The sequence below is a fragment of the Camelus ferus genome, chromosome 12 (assembly GCF_009834535.1).
Source record: "Camelus ferus isolate YT-003-E chromosome 12, BCGSAC_Cfer_1.0, whole genome shotgun sequence".
Lineage (NCBI taxonomy): Eukaryota > Metazoa > Chordata > Mammalia > Artiodactyla > Camelidae > Camelus > Camelus ferus.
Genome location: NC_045707.1, coordinates 63,156,528 through 63,179,955, shown reverse-complemented (window position 1 = coordinate 63,179,955; position 23,428 = coordinate 63,156,528). Strand labels below are relative to the sequence as shown.

The 23,428-nt window shown below is 35.7% G+C and overlaps 1 protein-coding gene across 1 annotated transcript in view; it reads left to right on the top strand.

Annotated features, from left to right (window-relative positions):
• Positions 1-23,428, top strand: part of TRHDE (thyrotropin releasing hormone degrading enzyme) — a 331,593-nt gene that overhangs the window by 188,651 nt on the left and 119,514 nt on the right. Inside the window, exon 6 of the mRNA XM_006191101.3 lies at positions 12,516-12,653. Within this exon, the coding sequence (XP_006191163.3) occupies positions 12,516-12,653 (138 nt within the window). The remainder of the gene's footprint in view (positions 1-12,515; positions 12,654-23,428) is intronic.

Genomic DNA, 23,428 nt, shown 5'->3' with positions numbered 1-23,428 from the left:
ATTTTCTAATTATTAATCATCCTTAACCAGGCAGCTGTATGTTTTAAAGGACATTAGAACACAACTCATTTCTGAGCAAGGAGTGACTGTCTCAGTCCGTAGCACTTTATGGGACCCTTTTTTTTTTTCCTTTTCATCAAGGTTACTTTAGCACTGTTAAGATGTTACTGGACAAGGATGTGATAAATGAAAGTAGTGAGTTCAAGTGATATGAATCAAAAAATGTAAAGAGCTTCCCATCAAGAGAAAGCAAAAAAGCAGTAAGATAATTTGAGGTTGATGAAGATTTTTGCCTCAGTTACTCCAGTAACGCTTAATAATAATAATAATTATAAATAGTAAATAGTAAAATAAAATAAATAAAAATAACACTTAAAATAATGAAGACTTACGTCGCATTTGCTGTGAACCGTGAAACACTTTACATGTGTGGATTCACTGTGAAACAGAGAAAGACATTCTGCTAGGTAACTTGAAAGTACACTTCTCTGTTACCATTTTTCTTAGGAGTCTAAGAGTATGGTAATGGTTAGACTACCACCACTCAGGCGCCTCTCCTCAGCTATGAATCCAAAAAGATGACTTTGAGTAGAACACGTTTTGACATTGAGCTAAATAATCTCTGTGGATCCACCATTCGCAAATTTAAGTAAGCCCCTTTTGAAACTATTTATATCTTTAGCTTTTTACCTCTCCCTGGCGCTGATGAAATAAAATCCCTTCTAATGATTGGAGTGTCATCTTTTGTCATATTTGTCTTTAAAAATTAAGATATGTGGAAATGCTTTCTTTGCTCTACTTCAAACCCACCTGTGCCCAATTAATTCCTTTAATCATTTTATTTTCTCTTCTCCATATTTTATTTATAGTTCAGAGATGCCTTTCTTGAGTGCTGTGATCATTAATTTTATATACACTAGCTTGGTGGATTGCTGCCCTTCTTTTTTTGCCATTCCATTCAGTCATACATTTAATTCATTCTGTTTATCAATTCATTCAAAGAATTCTCAAGTACTTAAAATAAGGCATTCATTTTTCCAATTTCTATGGACTAAATAAACCTCATGGTAATATTAGTACTAACCTGCTACATATTACTTTCTTAATATATACTGCGTTTTCCCTTTAGTGTGGTAGCTTCAGTTAAGAGGTGTAGGTCAATGTAGAGTTTTGTTTTTTTGTTTTTTTTGAGGTGGTGGCTTTTGGTTGACCAACCAAGTCTCTGTCAGAAGTTGTTCTGGTTATGAGCTCAAAAACACAGATACATAACCTCAGTCACACTGTTCATATTCATAGATGTTTGGAAAATGAAATTTAATGAGTTAAATCTCACAGGGTTAGCCAAATGATGGAACAGGAAGAACACTTAGCAACCTATTATTATTTTTATATTACATGGCTCAAATATGTTCTCTAATATTTGCTCAGATTTTTATTTTATTTTTTATGCTCAGTTAAGTTCTATTCTTCCCCTAAGTCTTCAGCTTTGCTTGGAAAATAAATCCTTTAAAAAGAAAGACTTCTGTTCTCTTGGGTGTAGTGGTGGTAGTGGTGGTGGTATGGTGGGATATTTTCATTTAGATATTATTTATTTCCCTAGTTTTTTGATTAAGGATAAGGTTAGTTTGTGCCTTCAGAGCAAAACTTGGCTTGATTACATTATCTTCCTAACTATCCACACAGTCAGTCCAATTTGAAGGAGATTAAATGCAATACGCAACTGAAGAAGACTAATTTGAAAATGAAAATTTTCAAACAAATTTTCTTTACCTTACTTTTTAAGATAATAAGGAGCTTTTCTTGGACTCTTTGGCTTCTTTTGAGAGCTGTTGTGTTTTGTCACTTCCCAGGCCTGAACATACTTCGGCTTCTCAGGACAAAATGATATTCTATTCATTGCTAAGCATTTTGTTGGCATTTTTTGGTCCCCAGTTGACAAATTATTTCCGGGGATTAATCTATATTGACTTGTTCATTTTTTCAATATAGAACAAACATTTTATTGGCTGCTCAATTTTTGCTAGTTCTTTGCGAGAGATGGGGAGCAGAGATGAATATCAAATATCAGTGTCCTCAGAGTCTCATAGATCTGTTTTACCAATTTAATTAAATTATTTTTGTCACAGTGCTGTTGCTTTACAGTTTCCTGGAATGAAGTGCGAGTCCTTTTGTTCTGCCTGTCCCGTGGATTGAAGTTTTGATTCTCTTGACACTTAATAGCTGTAAGACTTTGATTCTCTCTACCTTCAAAATATGTCTGACATCCCTGTGCCGTAGTTTTAAGAGTCAAATTTTTATTCTCATTATTTTATTCTCAATATTATTATTACTGTTAGGTATATTATACTTAAGTATAATAGTACCAACTTTACCAAAAATGATTCCCCTTTGGAATAGCTTGTGAATCATATATTAAAAGTTAATAAGAGCAAAGAAATCGCCTTCACATGATACTTCTGAATGATCCTGGAATGATGGTAATTTAATATTTTTGCACTTAGAAATGGATTGCTAGTCCAGATTTTGCACCCTGAATTGTGAAGATTTTCATTGCTCGTTTTACAATCAATTCATGAATATTATGGTAGTTGATTTTGAGATATAATAATACGTAAGCTTTGGGAATAAATACGAAACGTCCTTTCTGAATTGGTTAACTTTCTGGGCCATAACGCTCTATGTATTCTGGAGTTGTTTGCTATGGGTCACTAAATCTTTCAAATTTGGAAGAAAAATTAATGCTTTTTATTTTATTTGGACCTTTGCAGGCTTCTATGATCTGGCAACTAATGCAGAGTTTTATTAGGCTACCTTATTTAATGAACTGACCATTTATATCACTAAGTATTGAAATTAAAGTACAAAAATGTGTTATTTAATACATTTCATTAAGTTAATAACAATTTTGTTACAGAATTAGGGTCAGTTGATTTATTATTTATTTCGCAAATTAAAATAAAATAAAATAAATTAACTACGTGATAACCATGTTAATAAGTTCTGGGGGTTAATTACCTTATTTGGGGAATTATTCCAAATGGTGTAAGAAGGTTTCCGTTAGGATTTAAATAAAAATTGAATTTATTTAAGATGATTAGTCAGTATGTATTTAAAAATACTCTGACTTATATTTTATCAGTCAAATATTATAGTGCCTTGATTAGCTTGTTATTAATGTGTGCAAAACATAGAGACTTCTCGTGATGGATGTGAGAAACAAGTGTGTGACTATCAGAAAAGATTAGCAAGTCTGATTTTATCGAAATGACTTACCAGCTTGTCAAAACAATTAAGCATGGAGATAGAGGAAGATTCTTACTGCCAAAGTAGAGATAAATTATTGAAAAGATGAAGAAACTATCATCTCTCTACAGAAAGGATCCTGAAGTGACATGTAGATGATTGAGTATGAGTTCATGGTAGCTAGCAACGGGCAGGAAGTAAATCTCCCCCAGTAGACAGTAGGCTTCATCAGGTTAAGGACTGTTTATTTTACCATCATTTCTCAGCATTTAACCCAAAGTATAGCATCTGTGAGGTATTCGGTAGTAAAAGTCTGGCCAAAAGTTAAAATTCTGAAATGAAGGTCAACAGATAATTTATGAAAGATTATAACAGTTTTTGTATCTACATAGGACCTCACTCATTGAATTAAAAAGGATATGGAGATTAAAAATATATAAAACTCCGTTGGTTAAGTGTTTGAAGGAAAACAGAAGGAAAAAAATGTCAAGAAATCTTAAAAAATAAAGGGAAGCTAAATGATATGAACATTTTAAGAACACACAGCATATGGTGGTTGTTCACTGTGATTTTTTTCGGGGTCTGCTAGAATCAGAATGAGCCGTGTAATTAGACAACCTGTTCATAATTATTACTGTGATTGACATTATTTGAAGCACATTCAAGATTGTTCTGTAAAACCCAGGATTATCATAATTAATGAATATGTAAATGACTAACTGATTGAAACTTCTGCCATATCAATATTGCTATATCATTAAGGTTTTTGAGTAAATATGAAGAAGGCTCAGGATTTAGTTAAATACAATGCAGTACTTTTTGTGTTTCATTTTCCCTTAGCTGTGTCACCTCTTGGATAACATGAGAGGTGACACATTCAGCCTGGATGTTAGAAACAAAACATAAGGCAGCCGAAGGAAGTAGTCATTGAAGAGATTCACAGTGTAACCCACTTTCTCTGTAGTTAGTCATGTTTGAGAATACTCTCAAACAGTTCATAAAAACTTGTGCAGGGAGTTATTTGGGGTTGTGACAGGCTTATAAAGTCATCTAAATAGGCTTATAGATATAATTGCTTTTTTAGTTCCTGGGTTGACTAAGGCGTCTTAGAGCATTTGTGGCTTGGCAGTGGATGAAATGTGGTTGACAGTTAAAAGAACATATAGAACATATTTTGGTTACTTATTGTGAAGCTTGTGTGAAATCACAGAATAATGTTATGTCAGTAGAGATCTGCCTGGATTATTATGTTCATGTACCACTTTCTGCAGAAGGTTATAGGAACAAATACAGAGGTAAAATTTTAACACAGTGCTTGTTTCATTGTAGGCGTTAACGGTGATTCTTTCTAAAATTATTCTTCAATGCATACTGTATATGTGTGTGTTTACCTAACTTTGAATTTAATGTAAGTGACTGCTTTAACAAGCTGCACGTAAGAATGATTATTAACGTCTTATGCGTGTGCATTTTAAACATGCGATTTTGAAATGTTATTTTTTAAGAACATGACTATATAGAGCAAAATTTATTTTCACTAGCTTTTGGTTTTATTTCATTTATTCTTATGATTTAGCAGTCTATCAAGTGTTAACTAATCAGCTAAACAATGATGTATTTCACAAGTACACCTAGCTAACTTTCAACTGAGTAAAGCTTGAAATGCTTTTGGACTATTTAGAATCTTAGAGAAATAGGATGAAGTAGATAAAAATGACTGACATAGTCAAATTCTTTTAATATTTTAGGAAACTTAGAATCCAAATAATTTCTAATTTTTACAAATATGGCGTTGTGTTGTGTGTTTACAAAAGATGAGCGTTGCCAAGTCACAGAGATACCATATCACATAAATTAAACCTGAGAATATTTTTCCCCAGTAGGTTTGCTTTTCTCATTTCAATTTTTGATTGTATTCCTCTCCTTTAACTTGTCATGATTTGAATAAATCATGAAGAACAAGAGAGAAGCAGCCAAAATGCGCAGTGCTAGGTATAACTATATCCCTTGTTCTAGTCCTGTGTCAGCAAGGGGTTCAGATTAGTAGTGATTCATGTGGCATTTTGTTGTACCTATGAAATCTTAAAAGTCTTTATCTCATGGTGGTATAGATTCTCAGAGACATGAAATATAAATGGCATATCTTATTTCTTCTTTTTTTTTAATAGATCAGTTGAGGTCGAATCAACAGGGTCATAGACACTGAAAGCATTTTTGCACAACTTTCTCTCTATTCTCTACTCCTATAGTGCTTTGGCTACAAACACTTTACCCATCAAATAGCATTAATGAGTTGTACATGTATCTGTCTTCCTCATCATATTGGGAGTTGCTTGGAGGCAAGAACTGTGTCCCAAATGCATTTTGTTTCCCAGTCTCGAACATACAGAGGTTTCGTACACAATCAGTAAACATGTATGGAATTAGATTGCATTGTTTACATCATTTTCTTCAGAGCATTCTTGCTGACTCCATGGATAAGAAGAGTACCTTTATCTGTATCCAAGAGGATATTGTCAACATTAAAAACTGAGACAAGACAGTACCTTAAATAAACAAATGAAAATACTGAAAAAGGAAGTATTGACATCTATTTGGTTATCTATATGTGTATCTATATACATATTTACTTCTGTATCTGTGTTTATACTTACTGTCTGAATCCACATTCAATTCATACCTTTTGGAAATCCAAAGTAAATATCTTGTTTGATCACCATTGGTCATCACAAAATTGAACTAAATTTTTGAGAACTAATTGGTATACTTTGTGATCACAAAGATTAAGCCCATATTATGTGCTCCTTGTTCATGATTGGGCAGTATTGTCCTATTTTGTTTCAAGTTGCTCCAAACTCTAGTCTACTTTCTGGCATTCATAGTCATCCCTCTAAATGTAGATCTGGCGATGTCACTTAATTCTAGCTTCCTAACTTGGCGTGGAGGATTCTGGATGATTTTGTTCCTGTCTCTCTATGCCCTAATCACTAGCCACTTACCCATTATACTCCCTGCCTGGAGTCCCACAGATAGGCCACGCTGTTTCAAATTTCTATGACTTTTCCTAGATAATCCTTTCTGTCTGAAATGCCCGTTTCTGTTGTGTCCTCCTAGAAAACTCAAATCATCCTTAGAGAAGCTTTCCTTCTTCCTTCCAGGCAGAACAAACCTCAGCCTTTTCTGTGTAGTCCTGCTCTGTTCTGAACCTATGTCCATTTTTACATATAGCAGGTGCTATTTTAGTATTTGTTTTCATCTTTGTCTGTCCTTCTACAAGTATAGGATCTTTGAAGGTTGGATCCACGTCTTTCTGTCTTTTTATCTCCAGAACTAGGCAGACCATCTGGGATATAGCAGGTGCTCAGTATTATCTTACTGAAATTACACAACCACGTGTGTTTACAGGTGAGGATGCTGAGAGTCTGAAAAGACTGAGTAACTTGTTCAAAGTCCTACAGCTAGTGAGTGGCGGTTATTTTTCTTCCAGTCTAGTGTTACAGAAAAACGTGTTACAGCTCAGTGTTACAGCTTGGTGTGACAGCAACCTGGATCCGGGCGAGAGACCAAGCAGCACTCAGAGGGTTGGAGAACTCAGGTTTATTACATTAGCGGGCCCAGAGGAGTTAACATTCGAAGCTCTGGACCCTGTCTGTAGGTTTACACAGGCTTTTATAGGCTGCCAGTTTACACTTTGCAACATCATATGTAAATAAGGTATAACAAAAATTGACTAATTAGGAACAAGCTTTGTAGAAATGGACCAATCAGGAGGGAGAGAACTAACCAATTAGGAGTGAGCTTCATGCAAATGAAGTACTACAAATGGGCCAATCAGAAGTTAGGAAAATGGGCCAATCAGGAGTGAAGGAAATAACCAATCAGGAGTGAGCTCAGGGAACCAGTAGAATTTTAGGGGTAAGTTTCACTTTCCTAGAAGTAAGCCATTTCAGAGGCAAAAAGTGAGATAGAGCCTGTGGGCCAAGGAACTGGATGGTGCTGGCAGGAGAGTAGTGGCCCTGCCTGGGGGTCCTGCTGGTCTTTTTATGGGGCTTCTCACCTCATTAGGACCCTTTCATTAACCTAGAGGAAGTGTGCCTGTCTTTTCTACCAGAGCAGAGCCATTTATGTTCAGACCCACCCTTCTAGAAAACTGAGTCCTTGTGGCTGCTCTGATGTCACCCACGTCTTCCCTGAGGATTATTTTCCAGTCTTTTCATGCCTGTGAGTATCTCACCACCACTTGAATTGGCTCAGGCTTGGCTCTCATCTTCTTCATCTGGTTTGATGTATCTGACTTTTTTTTGATCTCGATTCAGATTATTTGATTTTTTTTTTCTTTCTTTTCTGATGACAAGAGACAAAAGTGTCTGCCTGGTATTACTCTTCACTAAAATGAGTCAGCTTTTCTATAGGAACTTGCCGACAGCCCTCCCTTCCAACAGTGCATCCTCTCTTCCCGCTCATCTCCGTGACTCTGAGTAGATCAGGCATATTCAGATCAGACACATTCAGGCAGAGGCCACTTTGAGACATCAAGGAATTTATTTTTTTTCTGGTGTATCTAATGCTGTGCTAAGAATTCTTAATAACTCCTCTCACATGTATTACTCAATACCAATATAGGAAATGCTAATACTGTAAGAAATAATTTTTAAAAAGAGCTGATTCTTTCTGAGACCCCATTTATGTTTCTATACAAATTGCTATTTATTGCCAAAAGCTGTTTAGCACTTGCTCTTTCTCTTCGACCTCGGCTTTGACTTTCAATTTCCTGGACCATCTTGCTTTTTAAATGTTCTCTGTTACCTTCCTTGCAACATGTCTACAACGGATCTTTATAGCTCGCCCTTCAAACCAAAATTTTTTCCACTTCTCCGTTTCTGTCAGTTGCTCTCCCCCACCTGCCCCAACACCTTTAAAGAAAATTCCATCAAGTCATTCCATGTAGTTATTTCTTTGGTGCTTCCTCTCCATCACCCACTAAGGGGACCAAGACATCAGTGTCAGTTGATTTTTCATTCAAAATATCTCTGAGATTCAACAGTCCTTCAGCAACACCTGTTGTAATGCATCATCACTATTGTACATACATCAATTCATCAGTAGCCACTTCCTGTCTCCCGTCTCGACATACATCAAGCCACCCTGTATACCGCAGATAAGTTAATTTTCCTAAGCCATTACTTTTATTATGTTATTATGCCTGCTACTGCCTATTTATTAAGACCAAAGTCTTCCACCTGATAACAGAGGATTCAAAAGCAGACTAGCTTTTTTTCATGTTTTCTCTGCTTAGATTTGCCCTTTTTAGCTGCTTCCCACATTCATCTGAGTAACCTTTCATCCTTCAACAACGCACTTTAATGTCACTTCTTCTGTGAAGCCTTTTCTGAACTAATTAATCATTTCGTCCTCTGTGTTTCATAACATCCATCTTATTATAATACAGTTAGGTGTTTATCTGTCTTTCTCTTGTACTTTCTCTTCTACTTTTGAATTCCTTAAGACTGGGGACTAGGTTTTTGCCAGCTATTTATTCCCAAAACATTATCTGGCCTTGAATAGGAAATTTAATACATATTTGTTTAATGAATGAATGAATAAAGTTATAGTGGCTTTCTCCTTTTCCACGTGAGATTCTCAACTCTGTGTCTTTACTCACTTTGTTTACTTTTCTGAAAAGCCTTTACATTATTCTTCAAAAATCTAAATGCAGTGTATTTTCAAAAACAGTTCAGGACAAAATGACGCACATATTTAATATTATTGGAACTGTTTAAATGTAGGCACGTGTGCAACACCTCCAAGAGGTGTCTGAATTAGAGTGGTAGGATTTAGCGTTCCTGTTAACAATAAACTTCTTATAAACAGATTTTAAAGTTCTCCATTTTACCTTATTGTTCTGCATTTTGAAAGTGGTAGAATGGCCTATTGTAGTGTCCTTAAACTACGGAATAGAGTAAAAACTGCTGACTGTGCACCATAAATATAATATTCCCTGCACAGGCATGTGCACACACACACACAGCAGTTACTTCAAGGATCAAATCAAATTCTGCTTCTCCCATTAAACTTTCCATAAATAATTCTGCTTGACCATGTTTTGGTCTCAAAATTCCTTAGCACTTCTAGTCTGGAAGAGAAGACTGGGTTGGGGAAGGGTGTAAAACTGTAAAACCAAGTTGGCGCTAGTACCTCCCCATATATATGTATGTAGATCAGTGGTAGAGTGTGTGCTTAGCATGCACGAGGTCCTGGGTTCGATCCCAAGTACCACCATTAAAAATACATAAGTAAATAAATAAACCTAATACCACCCTCCAAAAAAAAAAAGTGTAAATTTTTTTTTAAAAGAGAGATAAAACTGTTAATTTTGTTCACTGCAGCTATTTTGTTTGATCTTTTATCTCACATGAGCGCCAGGGTTTCTTTAGCTTTATTTTTAAACTTTTTTAGCGTCAGGTCAACAATAGGCAATGAACCAATACTTAGTATTTTCTGCTGTTATTGGTGGTGGTGATGAAGAGGGGGAGGAGGAGGTCCCCAGGCTGGGACTGATAAGTTAAGATCATTTATTTTATAGTGACACAGGTCTTTTATAAAAAATTACACCTTCTCTTCTGGAAACTCTTTGTAATTTTGTTAAATTGGGTTTGCCTCTGGCTAGAATTTTTCTTTTTACCCCTCAACTTAGGGTAAGAATATAGCTCACTCTTCTGAGCCTTGTGTCTTCTGCCAGTCTTTTCTTTCTCCCTCCCTTCCTCCCTCCCTTCCTCCCTCCCTCCCTCCCTCCCTCCCTCCCTCCCTCCCTCTCTTTCTTTCTTTCTTTCTTTCTTTCTTTCTTTCTTTCTTTCTTTCTTTCTTTCTTTCTTTCTTTCTTTCTTTCTTTCTTTCTTTCTTTCCGTTCTCCTCTCTATTTCTTTTAATGCCCTTTTTCCCTTAACTAGACAATTAGACAGTGTCCTTCTCTCAAAAAATGTAGAAGATCAGTCTCTAGCTAATGACTTAATACTGCTAAATTTAAACATGGCCTTTTGAAATTCCCCTATGACCAGGCAAAGTTTTGTTTCTATTTTTCTCCAGAAGCGTGAAGTAATATATCATGTATAACTTACATTGTCTTAAACAGGTAAGTTTTATTTTTGAAATTCATTGTCTTAGATTTTATTTTTAGAATTACATAGCCAGTTGCTTTCTACCATTTAAAAAAATCACATCTCTAGCAAACCATGTTTACTAAATTTTAATACTGATCAATAGATATTTATTGTTGCTAAACACTAGTAGTTAGGATTCAGATAAAGTCTCACTTCAAGTTCATTTTACATTGTGATTTTTGGTTAGATGTTTGAGTGACATATGGATTGAGCAACTGCTATTTGAAAAGCGGAATATTGTTTAATCTTCAGAATGGACATCACATCTTCAGTTGGTATTTTTTATTAATGAAAATATTAAAAAATAATTATACATTTCATGATTAAAAAACAAAGGGGAATCTCATTATTTCCAGTATCAAATAGCTTTAATGTGCACTTTACAATTGAATAAGTAACAAGATTGCATACCTGTTTATAAATGTTATTTTGGAAATATATGGTTTTCTCTTATTCTCTAAACCTAGGCTATTTGAGATCTTACCTTTGCCTTTTAGTGGACTTAAAATGAGTGATGTAAACACCAGTCTTATTATTAAAAATCTTTTAAATTGCAAGGTCCAATTTCACTCTCCTTAATTCATCTTGAATTAGGAACTTGATTTGAGAAGAAATACAGTATTAGTTTAATTACTATTTGACACTTAATTCATTGTCACTTTGTACTTTTTACTGCAGCCTCTTAGGGTCTGGGAGCATCCTTCCAGGACATAGGGTGACTTTTGGTTCAGTCACTGCAACAGAGATCTCTTTGACGGAGCATAGACCGTTGATGTGAAATTCTTAGACCAAAAGTCCAAAGAAATTAGATATATATTCTACAGACTATAAAAATAAGCTACTAAAAATGAAATTTACAGTATATAGCTGGATGGCTAATTAATTAAGTTATTGATTAAACAATCTAAATTACTGAGCAAATGATGATGAACAAAAATGTTTCTTTAAAGCCAGATTTAAATTACACACATGTATATGCCTTGTCAACCGTTTCTTCTTAGTATATTTAGTCTCCATTTCCAATGTTTAAAATCCAGGATTGGCGTACTCTCAGCTTGAAATTACAGTGCACTCAGAAATAACGCGTTGCTTATCTGCTGGCCCCAAACTAGGAGGCTCCAGGAGTGAGTTCAGAATTAGTTAGAGCAATTTGAGCGTTGCAGTCTTTAATCTCTGTAATGATGCTACTCAGGTCCCAGCTGTCTAGGGGCTGTTTAGCCCTTGTCATCTCCTGCAACTTCTTTTTTCTCTCCTCCTCCCTCTGCAAAGGCAGGAGGCCAGGAGGACTGACAGCTGCCAGCATTTTTGTTAACAAAACCCTGGCTGTTTCTTTAAAGCAGGAGTCTTAAAACAAAAACAACACAGAAGTACTTTTGCTTTAGCTTATTTCTAACATAACAAGTCAGCTTTTATTAGAGCAAATACTAATGTCTGAACAATGCATAGACTAGTGGTCATGATTTTGTCTGTTTTTACTTTCTAGGAATGGGTTGTTAATTTCTATTGCTCTCCACTTTCTGAATTCACATATCACATCCACATCCACGGATATTGTAGTTTGATGTCAATAATGCCTTTTATCATTCATTGTGGTCTCTTGAAATTCTTTGAGAACATAAATGTGTGTGTGTGTGTGTGTATTAGAGAGAAAATAAGAGAGGCAGAGAGAGGAGGGAGGAATAGGGAAAGAGAGGAGTTCAATGAAACTAGAAATAACAAACAGCACTAGAAATTAGTTTTTATTCTTATATTGAACTAAACTAAAAAAAAAAAAAAAAAAAGGTTATTTGGGACTGGAATTTTAGTCCTGAACCTGCAGAATATATAAGCCAGCTTAGTCAATTCCATTTATGTGCTCACTCTTCAAATTCGGTTTGACCTTAGGGACTATCGGAGCGCATTGATTTTGTTTCCTGTGCTCAAATCAAGCACTTTCATTTTAAAGTCACTTAAGGGGCGTTTTATTTCCTGGGTTCTCTTTAGAGGTAAGTCTCGCCACGCGGGCTAATGAGCGTCATCAGTGAAGTCACACACATTCTGTTCATGTTGTCACAAACATTCTGTCATAACCGTGAATCACTTATGATGTTGCCCCATCTACTTACTGTATTGCAGGAAAAACAGAGGTTTCTGACGGATGTTCTGCACGAAGTGATGCTGCTTGACGGCTTGGCCAGTTCCCATCCAGTATCACAGGAAGTGATACGGGCAACAGATATTGACAGGGTGTTTGACTGGATCGCATATAAGAAGGTGGGAATAAATTAAGACCCGAGTGCCCATTGGATATTTCACTACCTTGGGGTAACCAAACTATTTCATACTAGATGTATTGTGTTTTTCTCTTCTCCCTCACAGATAGAAATGGAATGAGTTAGAAAACATAAAGTCACTAGGTTCAAATCATTTTATGAGTTAGGGCTTTGCTTTGTAAATCAGTAAAGTGGAGATGTGAATATTTGCCAAATAATGCAAAGAAATATTGGCAGTATTAATGAATAAACGTTTGGAGACTTGATATGAAACTGCTGTACAAATGGTATTATGTAAATGTTAGTTTTTATTATTATTAATAGGAGAGCTGACCTATATAGTGACAAATTATTTTCCACCAATGCCCCTTAAATACTTATTTTGATAGGCTGATGCAAATAGGTGTAGACAGTGATATGACATATGTATTTTATAAACATTATTTAAGGGAGATTTAGGGAATTAAGCGTGTTTCTTGGATAATAAGCATAATAAATGAAAATTTAAAGACTAGACTTTGAATGGCAAAGATTCTGGATCAATGCCTAGATGTAGAAATCAGGGCAGTTACGAATTTGTTTTTTCCTTGTTACTTGGATTAGAATTTTTCCTTATATCTCTATCCCTAGGTTGTTCTGATTTTTAACATGAGCATGTACATCTCAGCACTTAAGACTTAGGAGTCACTTAATCATTGTTAAAATAGTGTTAAAAATCGACGTTGTCTTTGGTGTAGATTGAATTGCACTTACTGGGATTTCTACATACTTTATTGACTTAATAATACTGTAAGTTTTTTTTTAAAAAGTTGCTAAGATTTTCCCTGAAAAAAACAGGGCATTCAGGTTTATGACTAGAGGTCAAATAATGATTCATCAGAATTCTTTGGTGCAGTAATTTGGATATTTGGTTTTGTCCCCAGGATATGACTGTCTCAATGATTATTGGTTAATACTGCATGCTCTAATATGTAAAAGTATAAATTGTGTTAGAAAATATCTTCTCAAGTCACTGATCATTGCATTGGCTCAAAAAGGGTATTTTTGATGTTTTATAAAGTAAGAGGAAGTATAGGACCATATTTAAAATATGTGGTATTAATATATTTTAAATATTAAATAATTGCTTAAATATAAATGTTTATATATGAGGGATTTTTGGCTAGATTTTACTGGATGCACATTCAGTTCATTCAACTGTATTGACACTTAAAATATAATGCAGAAAATAATTTATTATATTAGCCTGAGATGAGTTTGGAGACAAGTCTGTATTTACTTCCCACCTACTACTAATTCTAAAAGACTATTGGTAAATGCCAATTTTACTCCTTTATAAATAATATCAGGAAAATGTTATCTTGATTAAGCATGTTTTAGATGTACTTTTACACATATATTAACATTTTTTCCAGATTTCATATCTATGAGTAATTTTGAATTTATTCAAGAAGGTTAAGAATCAAAACAAGAGGAAAAAAGGAACGTACAATGGTTATTATTGTACCCTTTCTACATTTTGGTGCAAAGCTTTACTAGTTTACAAATGTGATACAGTAGCCAACTGTGCCGTGATGCTCAAGACCATCATCACAAAGGGCATTGGCTTCTTTGTCTCCAGCCACGTATCTTTTTTAACTTTATTGAGGAATAATTGACAAATATAATTGTATACATTTAAAGTGTACAATGTGGTGAGTGGATATATGTATGCGTTGTGGAATGATTGCCAAAATCAAGATAATTAACACATCTATCATCTCACATAGTTAACTTTTGGGGTGGTGAGAATGCCTAAGATCTACTCTCAGCAAATTTCAAGAATGCAATACTGTGTTATTAACCGTAGTCACCACGCTGTACATTAGATCATCAGAAGTGCTTCTTCCTATAACTGAAAATGTGTACCCTTTGACCTGTTTCACCCCATTTCCCTCCTCCCTTGGCCTTTGGCAGCCGTCACTCTATTCTCTGTTTCTATGAAATTGGCTTTTTTTTTTTTTTTAGATTTTACATGTAAGTGATACCGTGTAGTATCTGTATTTTACTTAGCATAATGACCTCCACGTTGATCCGTGGTGTTACAAATGGTAGGATTTCCTTCTTTTTTTTTTTTTTTTATAGCTGAATAATATTCAGTTATTTATCACATTTTCGTAGTCCATTCCTCTGTTGAGAGACATTTAGATTTTCTTTTATGTCTTTGTTATTGTGAAGACATGCTGAAAGAAACATGGGTGTGTGGACATCTCCTTGAGATACTGATTTAAATTCCTTTGGACATACAGGAAGGGATTGCTAGATCATATGGTAGTCCTGTGTTTAGTATCTTGAGGAACTTCCATATTGTCTTCAGTGGCTGTACCAATTTACATTCCCATTAACCCTGCAGAAGCGTTCTCTTTTCTTCACATCCTCCCTAGCATTTGTTGTCGCTTGCCTTTTTGATAACAGCTATCATAACAGGTATGAAGTGATAACCTCCTTGTGGCTTTGATTTGCATTTTCTTGATGATTGCTGATGTACATTTTTTTCAAATAACTTTTTTTGCCATTTGTATGTCTTCTTAGAAAAATGTCTTTTCGTGTCCTTTGCCCACTTTTAATTGGAATATTGTGGTTATTTTTTCATTGTCTTTCATCGTTAGGTAGGATATTGTTTTTAAATTTTTATAAATACTCTTTATCAGGATGAAGAGCTTGTATTCCACATTGCTGAGAGTATCCATCCAAAATGGGTACTGATTTCATCAAATACTCTTCCCCAATCTATCAAGATGATCATGTTTTTTGTTTTTGTTTTTTATTTAGTTTGTTAATATGGTGAATTATATTGATAGATTGTTGAATGCTATGCTATCTTTACATTCCTGGGACAGAGTATCATTTGGTCATAATGTATTTTTCATGCATTATTGGATTCAATTTACTTTAAAAAAGTTTAGAAATTTTGCATGTATGTTCATGAAGAATATTGTTCTATAATTTTCTGTTCTGGTAATATCTTTGTTGAGTTTTGTTACCACTATAAAGCTAACCTCATAGAATGGAATCTATTCCCTCCTTTTCCATTTTCTGGGATAATTTGTGTAGAATGTATTTTTTTGTTGTTGTTAAATATTTGATAGAATTTACCAGTACAGCAACCTGGGCCTAGAATTTCCTTCGTGGGAAGATATTTAACTAATAATTTAATTTAATTAATATATAATGAGTTTTTCTCATTGTTTATGTCTTCTTGAGTGAGCTTTCATAGTTTTGGCTCATTTTAACTGAGAAGTTTAATTTACTGGCATTGTACATGTTATATTCATACCATTCTTTAGTAATCATACAATCTCTAATAACATCACTTCTTTAATTCCAGATATTGTTCATTTTTGTCTATCCCTTTTCTCTTGGTTAGGCTAGCTAGAAGTTTATTCATTTTAGTCTCAAAAATTAGCTTTTAGTTTAATTGATTTTGCTCTGACTTTCTGTTTTTTAGATTTCCTCCCTAATCTTTATTATTTCCTTTTTCTGTATATTTTGGATTTAGCTGGTTCTTTTTTTCTACTTTCTTAAAGTGCAAGCTGAAGTCGTTAATTGGAAAACTTTTATCTGTTCTAATTCAGGCATTTATTCTATAAATTTCCTCCAAAGTATACTGCCTAGGGCATGTTTTACTTTTAGATTTTTTTAAACATTTTTATTGATTTATAATCATTTTACAATGTTGTGTCAAATTCCGATGTAGAGCACAATTTTTCAGTTATACATGAACATATATATATTCATTGTTAGTTTTAGATTTATAGAGGTTTCATCTTCATTCACTTTAAAACTACTGATTTCCCATTTTATTTATTAATTGATCTATGGATTATTCAAAGTGTGTTATGTAGTTTATAAATATTTGAAGATTTTCTAGAAAATTTTCTGTTATTCCTTTCTTATTTAATTCTATTGTGGTCAGTGGAATATAATTCTTATGACTTGCATCTTCTTAGGATTTTTGAGGCTTATTTCATGGCACAGAATTTAGTCTCTGTTGGTAAATATACCATAGGCACTTCAAAAGAATGTGTATTCCACTGTTGGCTGGAGTGTTTTATAAATGCCAATTAGCTCAAGTTGGTTGATAGAATTGTTCAAGTCTTCTGTATCCTTATTGATTTTCTGTCTGCCTGTTTATCATGCTTTCCTGATGGGCCCTCATTGTTTGGGTTCACCCACATGGTGCCAAAATCAAACTTCTAAAAATGTAGTGAAAAATAATGGCCAAGGTACCTGCTGGCATATCTGAAAAATAATCTTCAATGTGAATGTGGAAACAAAAAGATCAAAGCAATTTGGCTGTAATCTCAGGGGCTTCATTTTGATAATCTCAGGCCTTTATGTGCAGTTCATGTTTCAGTTTCAGTTGTCCAATTTGGCTTCTCTCAGGCTCTTCCTATCAGTACGGTAGTATGTGGGTAATATGCAATCATTGATTTAACTTTGTGGATGGAATGGGTAAACCATGTCGTTCTGGGATGTGTGACCAGTGATGGAGGTCATTGTACGGCCCTAAATTATATCAACTCTTAACATTTATTGAATGCTTACTCTGTGCTAGGCACTGTGTGAGGCTCTATACATTCATTAATTTCATTGTCATAATCCCCTCTTGGGGTTGTTATTTTCATGGTCCTCATTTTAAAGATTAGGACACTGAATCATGGTCAATCCAAGAATATGTTTCCCAGGAAATCAGGTTCCAGGGCCAGCGTTCTTAACCACTGTCATGTTTGATCAATAATCTTGGCTGGAGCATTCATTCCAAAATCATGTGTAAGCCCCAACTCATGTTCCAGGCACCGTGTGCCGAGTGCTTGGGAACCTAACAACCAGTAAGACACAAAGGAGAAACAGCATATAGATAAGTTAGTGCAGTAACATTTGAGTATTAACAGCAATTTTTCCATTTTACATGTAGAAAGTGAACTCAAGCCATCTTAAGCAATAAAAAGGAATTTGTTGGCTGAATAACTGGTAAGTCTGAGATGTAGTGTTATGTTGAGGAATGGTCGAATCCAGATTTTTAACAATGTCATCAGAAATCTACCTTTCATCAGCTTCTTGGCTCTTTGCCTCTGACTTAATTTCTAGATGATTCTTAGATAGGTGGCCCCAAGCAAATGTAGGCTAGTGAGTCCTCAAGCCTGTGATCCTAATGAACTCAGAGAAAGAGTGAACTGCCTCCCTCACAACAGAATCTCTACCTATTTCTCCCCAAAGCTATGATTTATTCTGATTTGGTAATAGAGCAACCCTGGCCCTCTGTCCATGGGATGGACAGTTCCTGTGGACACTGACTGGCTGGCCTGGGTCGTGAGCTCATCCTCTGGTGGGAGAGACAGGTCACATAATTGGTAGGTCCCCTGGGTTCACTTGAAGTAGGATTTCCAAAAGAAAGTGATGGCTAGGTAAAAGTAAAGGATGCCAACCTCAGAATCTTAGGAGTTATGATAGAAATATGTATAGGATGCATACAGTCTTGGGGTAAGGGGAAAGGGAGTGACCAAAGTGCAAAACAAGGATCATTCTGTAGAACTGGCCCAGAAAAGGGACACAGTGATGAATGAGTGGCACATCATGGAGTTTGACATGGTTGTAGAATAGAAAGGGTTCGGGGTAGTAGACAGGCTGGGGAGATGAGCTGGGAAGAACTTGGAAGACCTCTTAGATGAAAATAAGAAGCATGAACTTTATCCAGCAGGCCAAGAGGAACCAATGAAGAGTTTCAGTTGGAGGAGTAACATAAATAAATAGTTTTCTAGAAAAAATATTCTTGTAGGTATGGTAGAGATGGAAATAATGCAACAGATAAGGACATTTCAGAAAAGGTTGTTTTAGGAACTAGAAGATAGAAACTAGAGTTTTACCATGTAGCACTTAAAAAAAAATTAGAGTCTGTAGTGCTTAATGAAAGCTCCTTGCCTTCTGGGCTTTTCTCCCTGAAGATCCCCATTACTAGGCTACATTAACCTCTGGCAACAGTCAACCTCTCATTGCACCAGTGCTTCACTATCTGATCATCTCTCATAATTATTCCCTTAATAATTATTCTAATTATTCTCACTTCTGTTTTTTGTTACTCTTCCCACATAGTAATTTTATTACACTTTAAATAACTTTTTATATAGAACTGTGTTGTAGGGGTAGAGAAGATTATACACGTTAGGAACCAGCAAACCAGATACTAATTTCTGTGGCTCTGCATTCAAGAACTGAGTGATTTTGATGAAATACTGAGTCATGTTCAATATGGATAGTTTCAAGGCCATTATTAAAAGAAAAAAGAAAACTCCTAAAATTACATATGTATTTTTAGAATGGGAAGAGAAAAAGTGAGAACTAGTTTTTTTAAGAGAGAGAGACAGAGAGAGAGAGAGAGTTACATCTTGTGAAATAAAATATTTCCCATTTTAAAAGTAGATTGAAAATGAGGATGCTTTTATCCGAAAAGTGCAATGGAAATAGAAAAATACTGTCCATAGATAGCAGGACTGGAGAAGATGGATTGAGATGGTCTCTTTACTCTAAAAGCACAAAGGGAAATAAGAATCAATGACCCAATGACCTGGATGTAGAAAGTGAGTGAATGCTCATTAAATTTACATATGGTGTCAAGTCGGAGAGGATTGCTCCAAGCTTGGGAGAGACGAACAGATTTCACAATGACTTAAGCAAATTTAAAGAGGCTTCTTTTAAAACAAGAACAATTTTCAGCAATTCTTATATCAAGGTTGACATACTTTAGAGACCAAATGAAATTACATAGAGTAAAAGGAAAGAATTGGCAAACAGAGAAAAACCCAAAAGGGGTCATGGTGAATACAAATGCAGAAGAAAGGGGTGGAAATTCAACTTGCATTATTCTACCAACACATTCCAGACTTAAAGTTTAAAATCCTTGTAGGGCTAAAGAGGAAAATATATACAATTTTTACCGTCTTCAGATGTGAATAGGAAAAGGCATTTTGCATCTTTCGTCCCTTCTGATACCCGGTTCCCCATCCACAGCCTCCTATCAGCCAGACCATGATTACTGCAGCGAGAAAACACATACTAACTCTATATACAGTACAGGTTACTTCTGTAGAAAAAAAAATAATAATAGGATGGTGCCTTCTTTCAAGAATGTAACCCAGTAGTAGACATAGAACATGTGAAATGAAAGCAGTAAGTGTGCTAAGAATAAGAGTAGAGCACATCTCTCATTTAACAAGCATTTGCTACGTATGACGTTATTTTGTGAAATGCTTTGCATGTCTCATCTCACTTACCCCATACAGAAAACCTGGACTGTTGGCCTTTTTAACCCATTTTACTGAAGAGAAAACTAAGACTTTAGAAGCTAAGTGATTTCCACGGGGTCAGACATCTAGCAAGTAAACAAGCAGGATTTGAAGTCAGATCTAACTCCAAATTCTAGGCTCTGGTATAGAAAACTTTTCACAGATAAATATACTTCAAGGCAAGTTATGATATGAGTCATCTCAGTGGATGGGAACGCCACATCCTCAGGCCATCTTTAATTCTCCCTTTTTCTCATCCTATTTCCCAGAAAATCTGTTGTGTCTGCTGTAAAATTGGCCCAGAATTTGCCCTCTTCTCCCCACCATTCCTGCTGCCATATTGGTCTGAATCACCACCATATTGGCACAATAGTTTCTTAAACGCTCTCTCTGCCTCTAATCCTGCAACCCCATGGTCTATTTAGAACCAAGCACTCGAAGTGATCTTTTTTTAAAAACCTAAGCCAGATAGTGCCAGTTCTTTGCTGGAAACCCTACAATGACCCCCACCAAAATGAGAATAAAAGACAAAGTATTTAGAGTGACCCATGAGGCCCTACCTGACCTCCACTCACCCTGCTATCCCCGAAGCCCCCCACAGATCCCTGACCCTTATTCTCTATCTTATCCCTCTGACTTGACCACTTCTTATCATTGTCCTCTGATTCATGGTAATCCTGCCCCACCAACCCATCTGCTTTCCTTGAAATCCAGCCAAACTCCCTCCCACACTAGGACCTTTGATGTAGGGAATGATGTTATTCTGGACATCATTTTAGTTCTAACACGTTCTCCTTGAAACTTTTGTCTAAATGCCACCTTCTCAAAGAGGCTGTTGATTTAAAAAACCAGCTGCCACCCTCACTTCTTTCTTCACTCATTTTTCTTATTCTGACCCACATACTGTTTAGTTCCATCGTACTGATCACCTTCAAATGTATAAGACAGTTTATTCAGTGTTGTGTTTACTGTATGATCTGTCTTCTAAACAGAGGGATCTATGTAAGTGTCTTTCATGGTCTTCCAGTACTCAAGATGCTGCCTGCATACAGTAGGCACTCAATAAGTGTCTGCTGAGCTACATGAGAGTAAATGTTAGAAAAGCAACACAAGCAAATCATTATGGTGTTTCAGAGGGAAAGATCCCATCTGTTTATAGGAATTAGGAAAAAGATTTGGCACTTGAAACAGGATGAAACCATTTCAGATATAATTCCATATGAATTCTAGAGGGGGAAGGAAGGTTGTGTTGCCCAGTCATTCCGTTTTCTAATGGGTTCTGTCACACGTGGCCTGACCCCTCAGCCCTGGACCACCTGGGACCCCGTTCCTGTCAACTCAGCCCTTTTCCTGCGGTCTCTGCCCTCCCCTGCCTCAGGCACAATCAGCCTCCTGTTCTGCAAGTTTTTCCAGCTCTTATGCTTCTAAGCAGATCCTTCCTTCTAGCCTTTGCTTTCTCTGTTCACAGTCTGCTACTTACATGTGGTCACATGAATGTGTCTGATTACTACTTTGTCCTCTCTGACAGCTTCGTGCATCCTTTACTGGTATATGATGTATGTTGATTAGCATTTGTGGTCACTTCTGTAAAACAGTTGGACAACAGGCTTTAGGTCGGATATGCAATGGCAATAATACTAGTAGTGGGAAAAATAGTATCAATTGTTCTGTGAGAGTTTAGTATACCACTAGACATTCGCATAATTACCTCAGTAAATCTCCCATCCCTGTGAGGCAGATACCATTATCTTCAGTTTACATAGGAGTAAACAGAGACCCAAAGAGTGTAATGGTTTCTCAGGCTTGGAGGTGTCAGAGCTCAGACTCACATTGCACTGTTTCTGACTCATGTTCTTTCTGCCCTACCAGGATGCTTTCTTTAGCTAATTGCCTGTTATGCCATGGTTTCAACAGGCAGTAGGATTTGGGTTACAGTCTTCTGACATATACTAAAGTTAGGGGTTCTTCCCAAATGAAAAATTCACTGTTTTAAAATAATTTATGTACTGGCATGCAAATAAAACATAAAGGTTATAAAATCTGGGAAATATGATCATCTCATAAGGAAAATATGAACAAGCTTAGGAGACTGAGGAAAATTAAGCAAAGAACACAGAGACAGAGAGAGAGAGATTGGGCGGGGGGAGAGGCAGAGAGAGAGAGAGAGTGAGTGATTTAGAGACAGTTGGAGATACATCCTATCCTGGAAAAGCTAAGGAACTTATGTCCACCCTCGAGGATAGAGGGCTCAGAGGTGACTCCATAACTGGCTGTCATATATAAATTGTTATTATAGGAAGGCTGTTCACCACTTCTCTGTCAACATTAAGGTCAGAGTTAGATAAATGACCTTAAATTATAGGAAAAAAATTTCAGTTCATCTGAGAAAGAACTTCTAAAGGTAATTAAACATTTCAATATGAACCACCAGAGATTATAAAATTTTTCATTCTTTGATAATCTTAAAATTTTTTTTTGTTTTGTTGTCTTTTGTTTAGGGGGAGGTAATTAGGTATTTATTCATTTTGAGGGAGGTACTGGGGATTGAACGCAGGACCTTCTGCATGCTAGGCACGTGCTCTACCACTGAGCTATACCCTCCCCTCCATCTTCATTCTCCGATGTTCTTTAAAAATAAAATTAAAAATCCGCTCCCGAATTAACAAAGTAAAATGTAGGACCACTCAACGAGTTCTTCCTGGATTTTGAGTACATGGTATATCATAGTCAAATAATGTGATATAAAATACATAATTTCTTAGCAGTTAATTTCTCATGCATGTTATTTATGTTTATATCATTCCATTTCTCCCTTTTTAATACATATAGAAGTGTGAATGGAAAAGAAGCCAACTGCTTGCCTCTTAGGTAAGATAAGAAAATTTAGAGACAATACCCACCCATCTCTGAATCATCTGACATTTGTAAAAAAAATTATCAAAAGAGTGTCTAAGGTAGAATTTACTTTAGTGATTCTCTTTATTGCTAATGAGTTTTGTCCTTGCCTTTGACCTTGAAATTACCATTATTCTAGGCCAGAGGTGATTTTAAGACATCATGGAAAGGAAATGCCTTTTTGCTCTGTAAAGAAAATGTACATGTTGGGAGGTGATTATATTGACATTTCTGTGATAAATGCCTTTACCACTTGCTGGTAAATTATTAATTTGTGCATTTTGCTGATGGAGGTAAGCTTTCTTTTGCACATGTGTCTGACTGATTCTTCACCATTTGAATGGCTTCCTTTTTTTTTCTTCCTTACTCAAATCTTAATACTTAAAACAACTTGCTTTTTTCTTTCAAGTCACTTGTACTTCTCCCTAGCAGTTGTTCTTTGATTTATTTGATGCAGTTGAAGGAAAACCTATGTATTTAGTGAAAATAGGTAACAGGTTACTCAGGAGTGTAAGGAATGGATTAATCCTGTTCAAAGGACTCGGATCCTCTGTGGGCT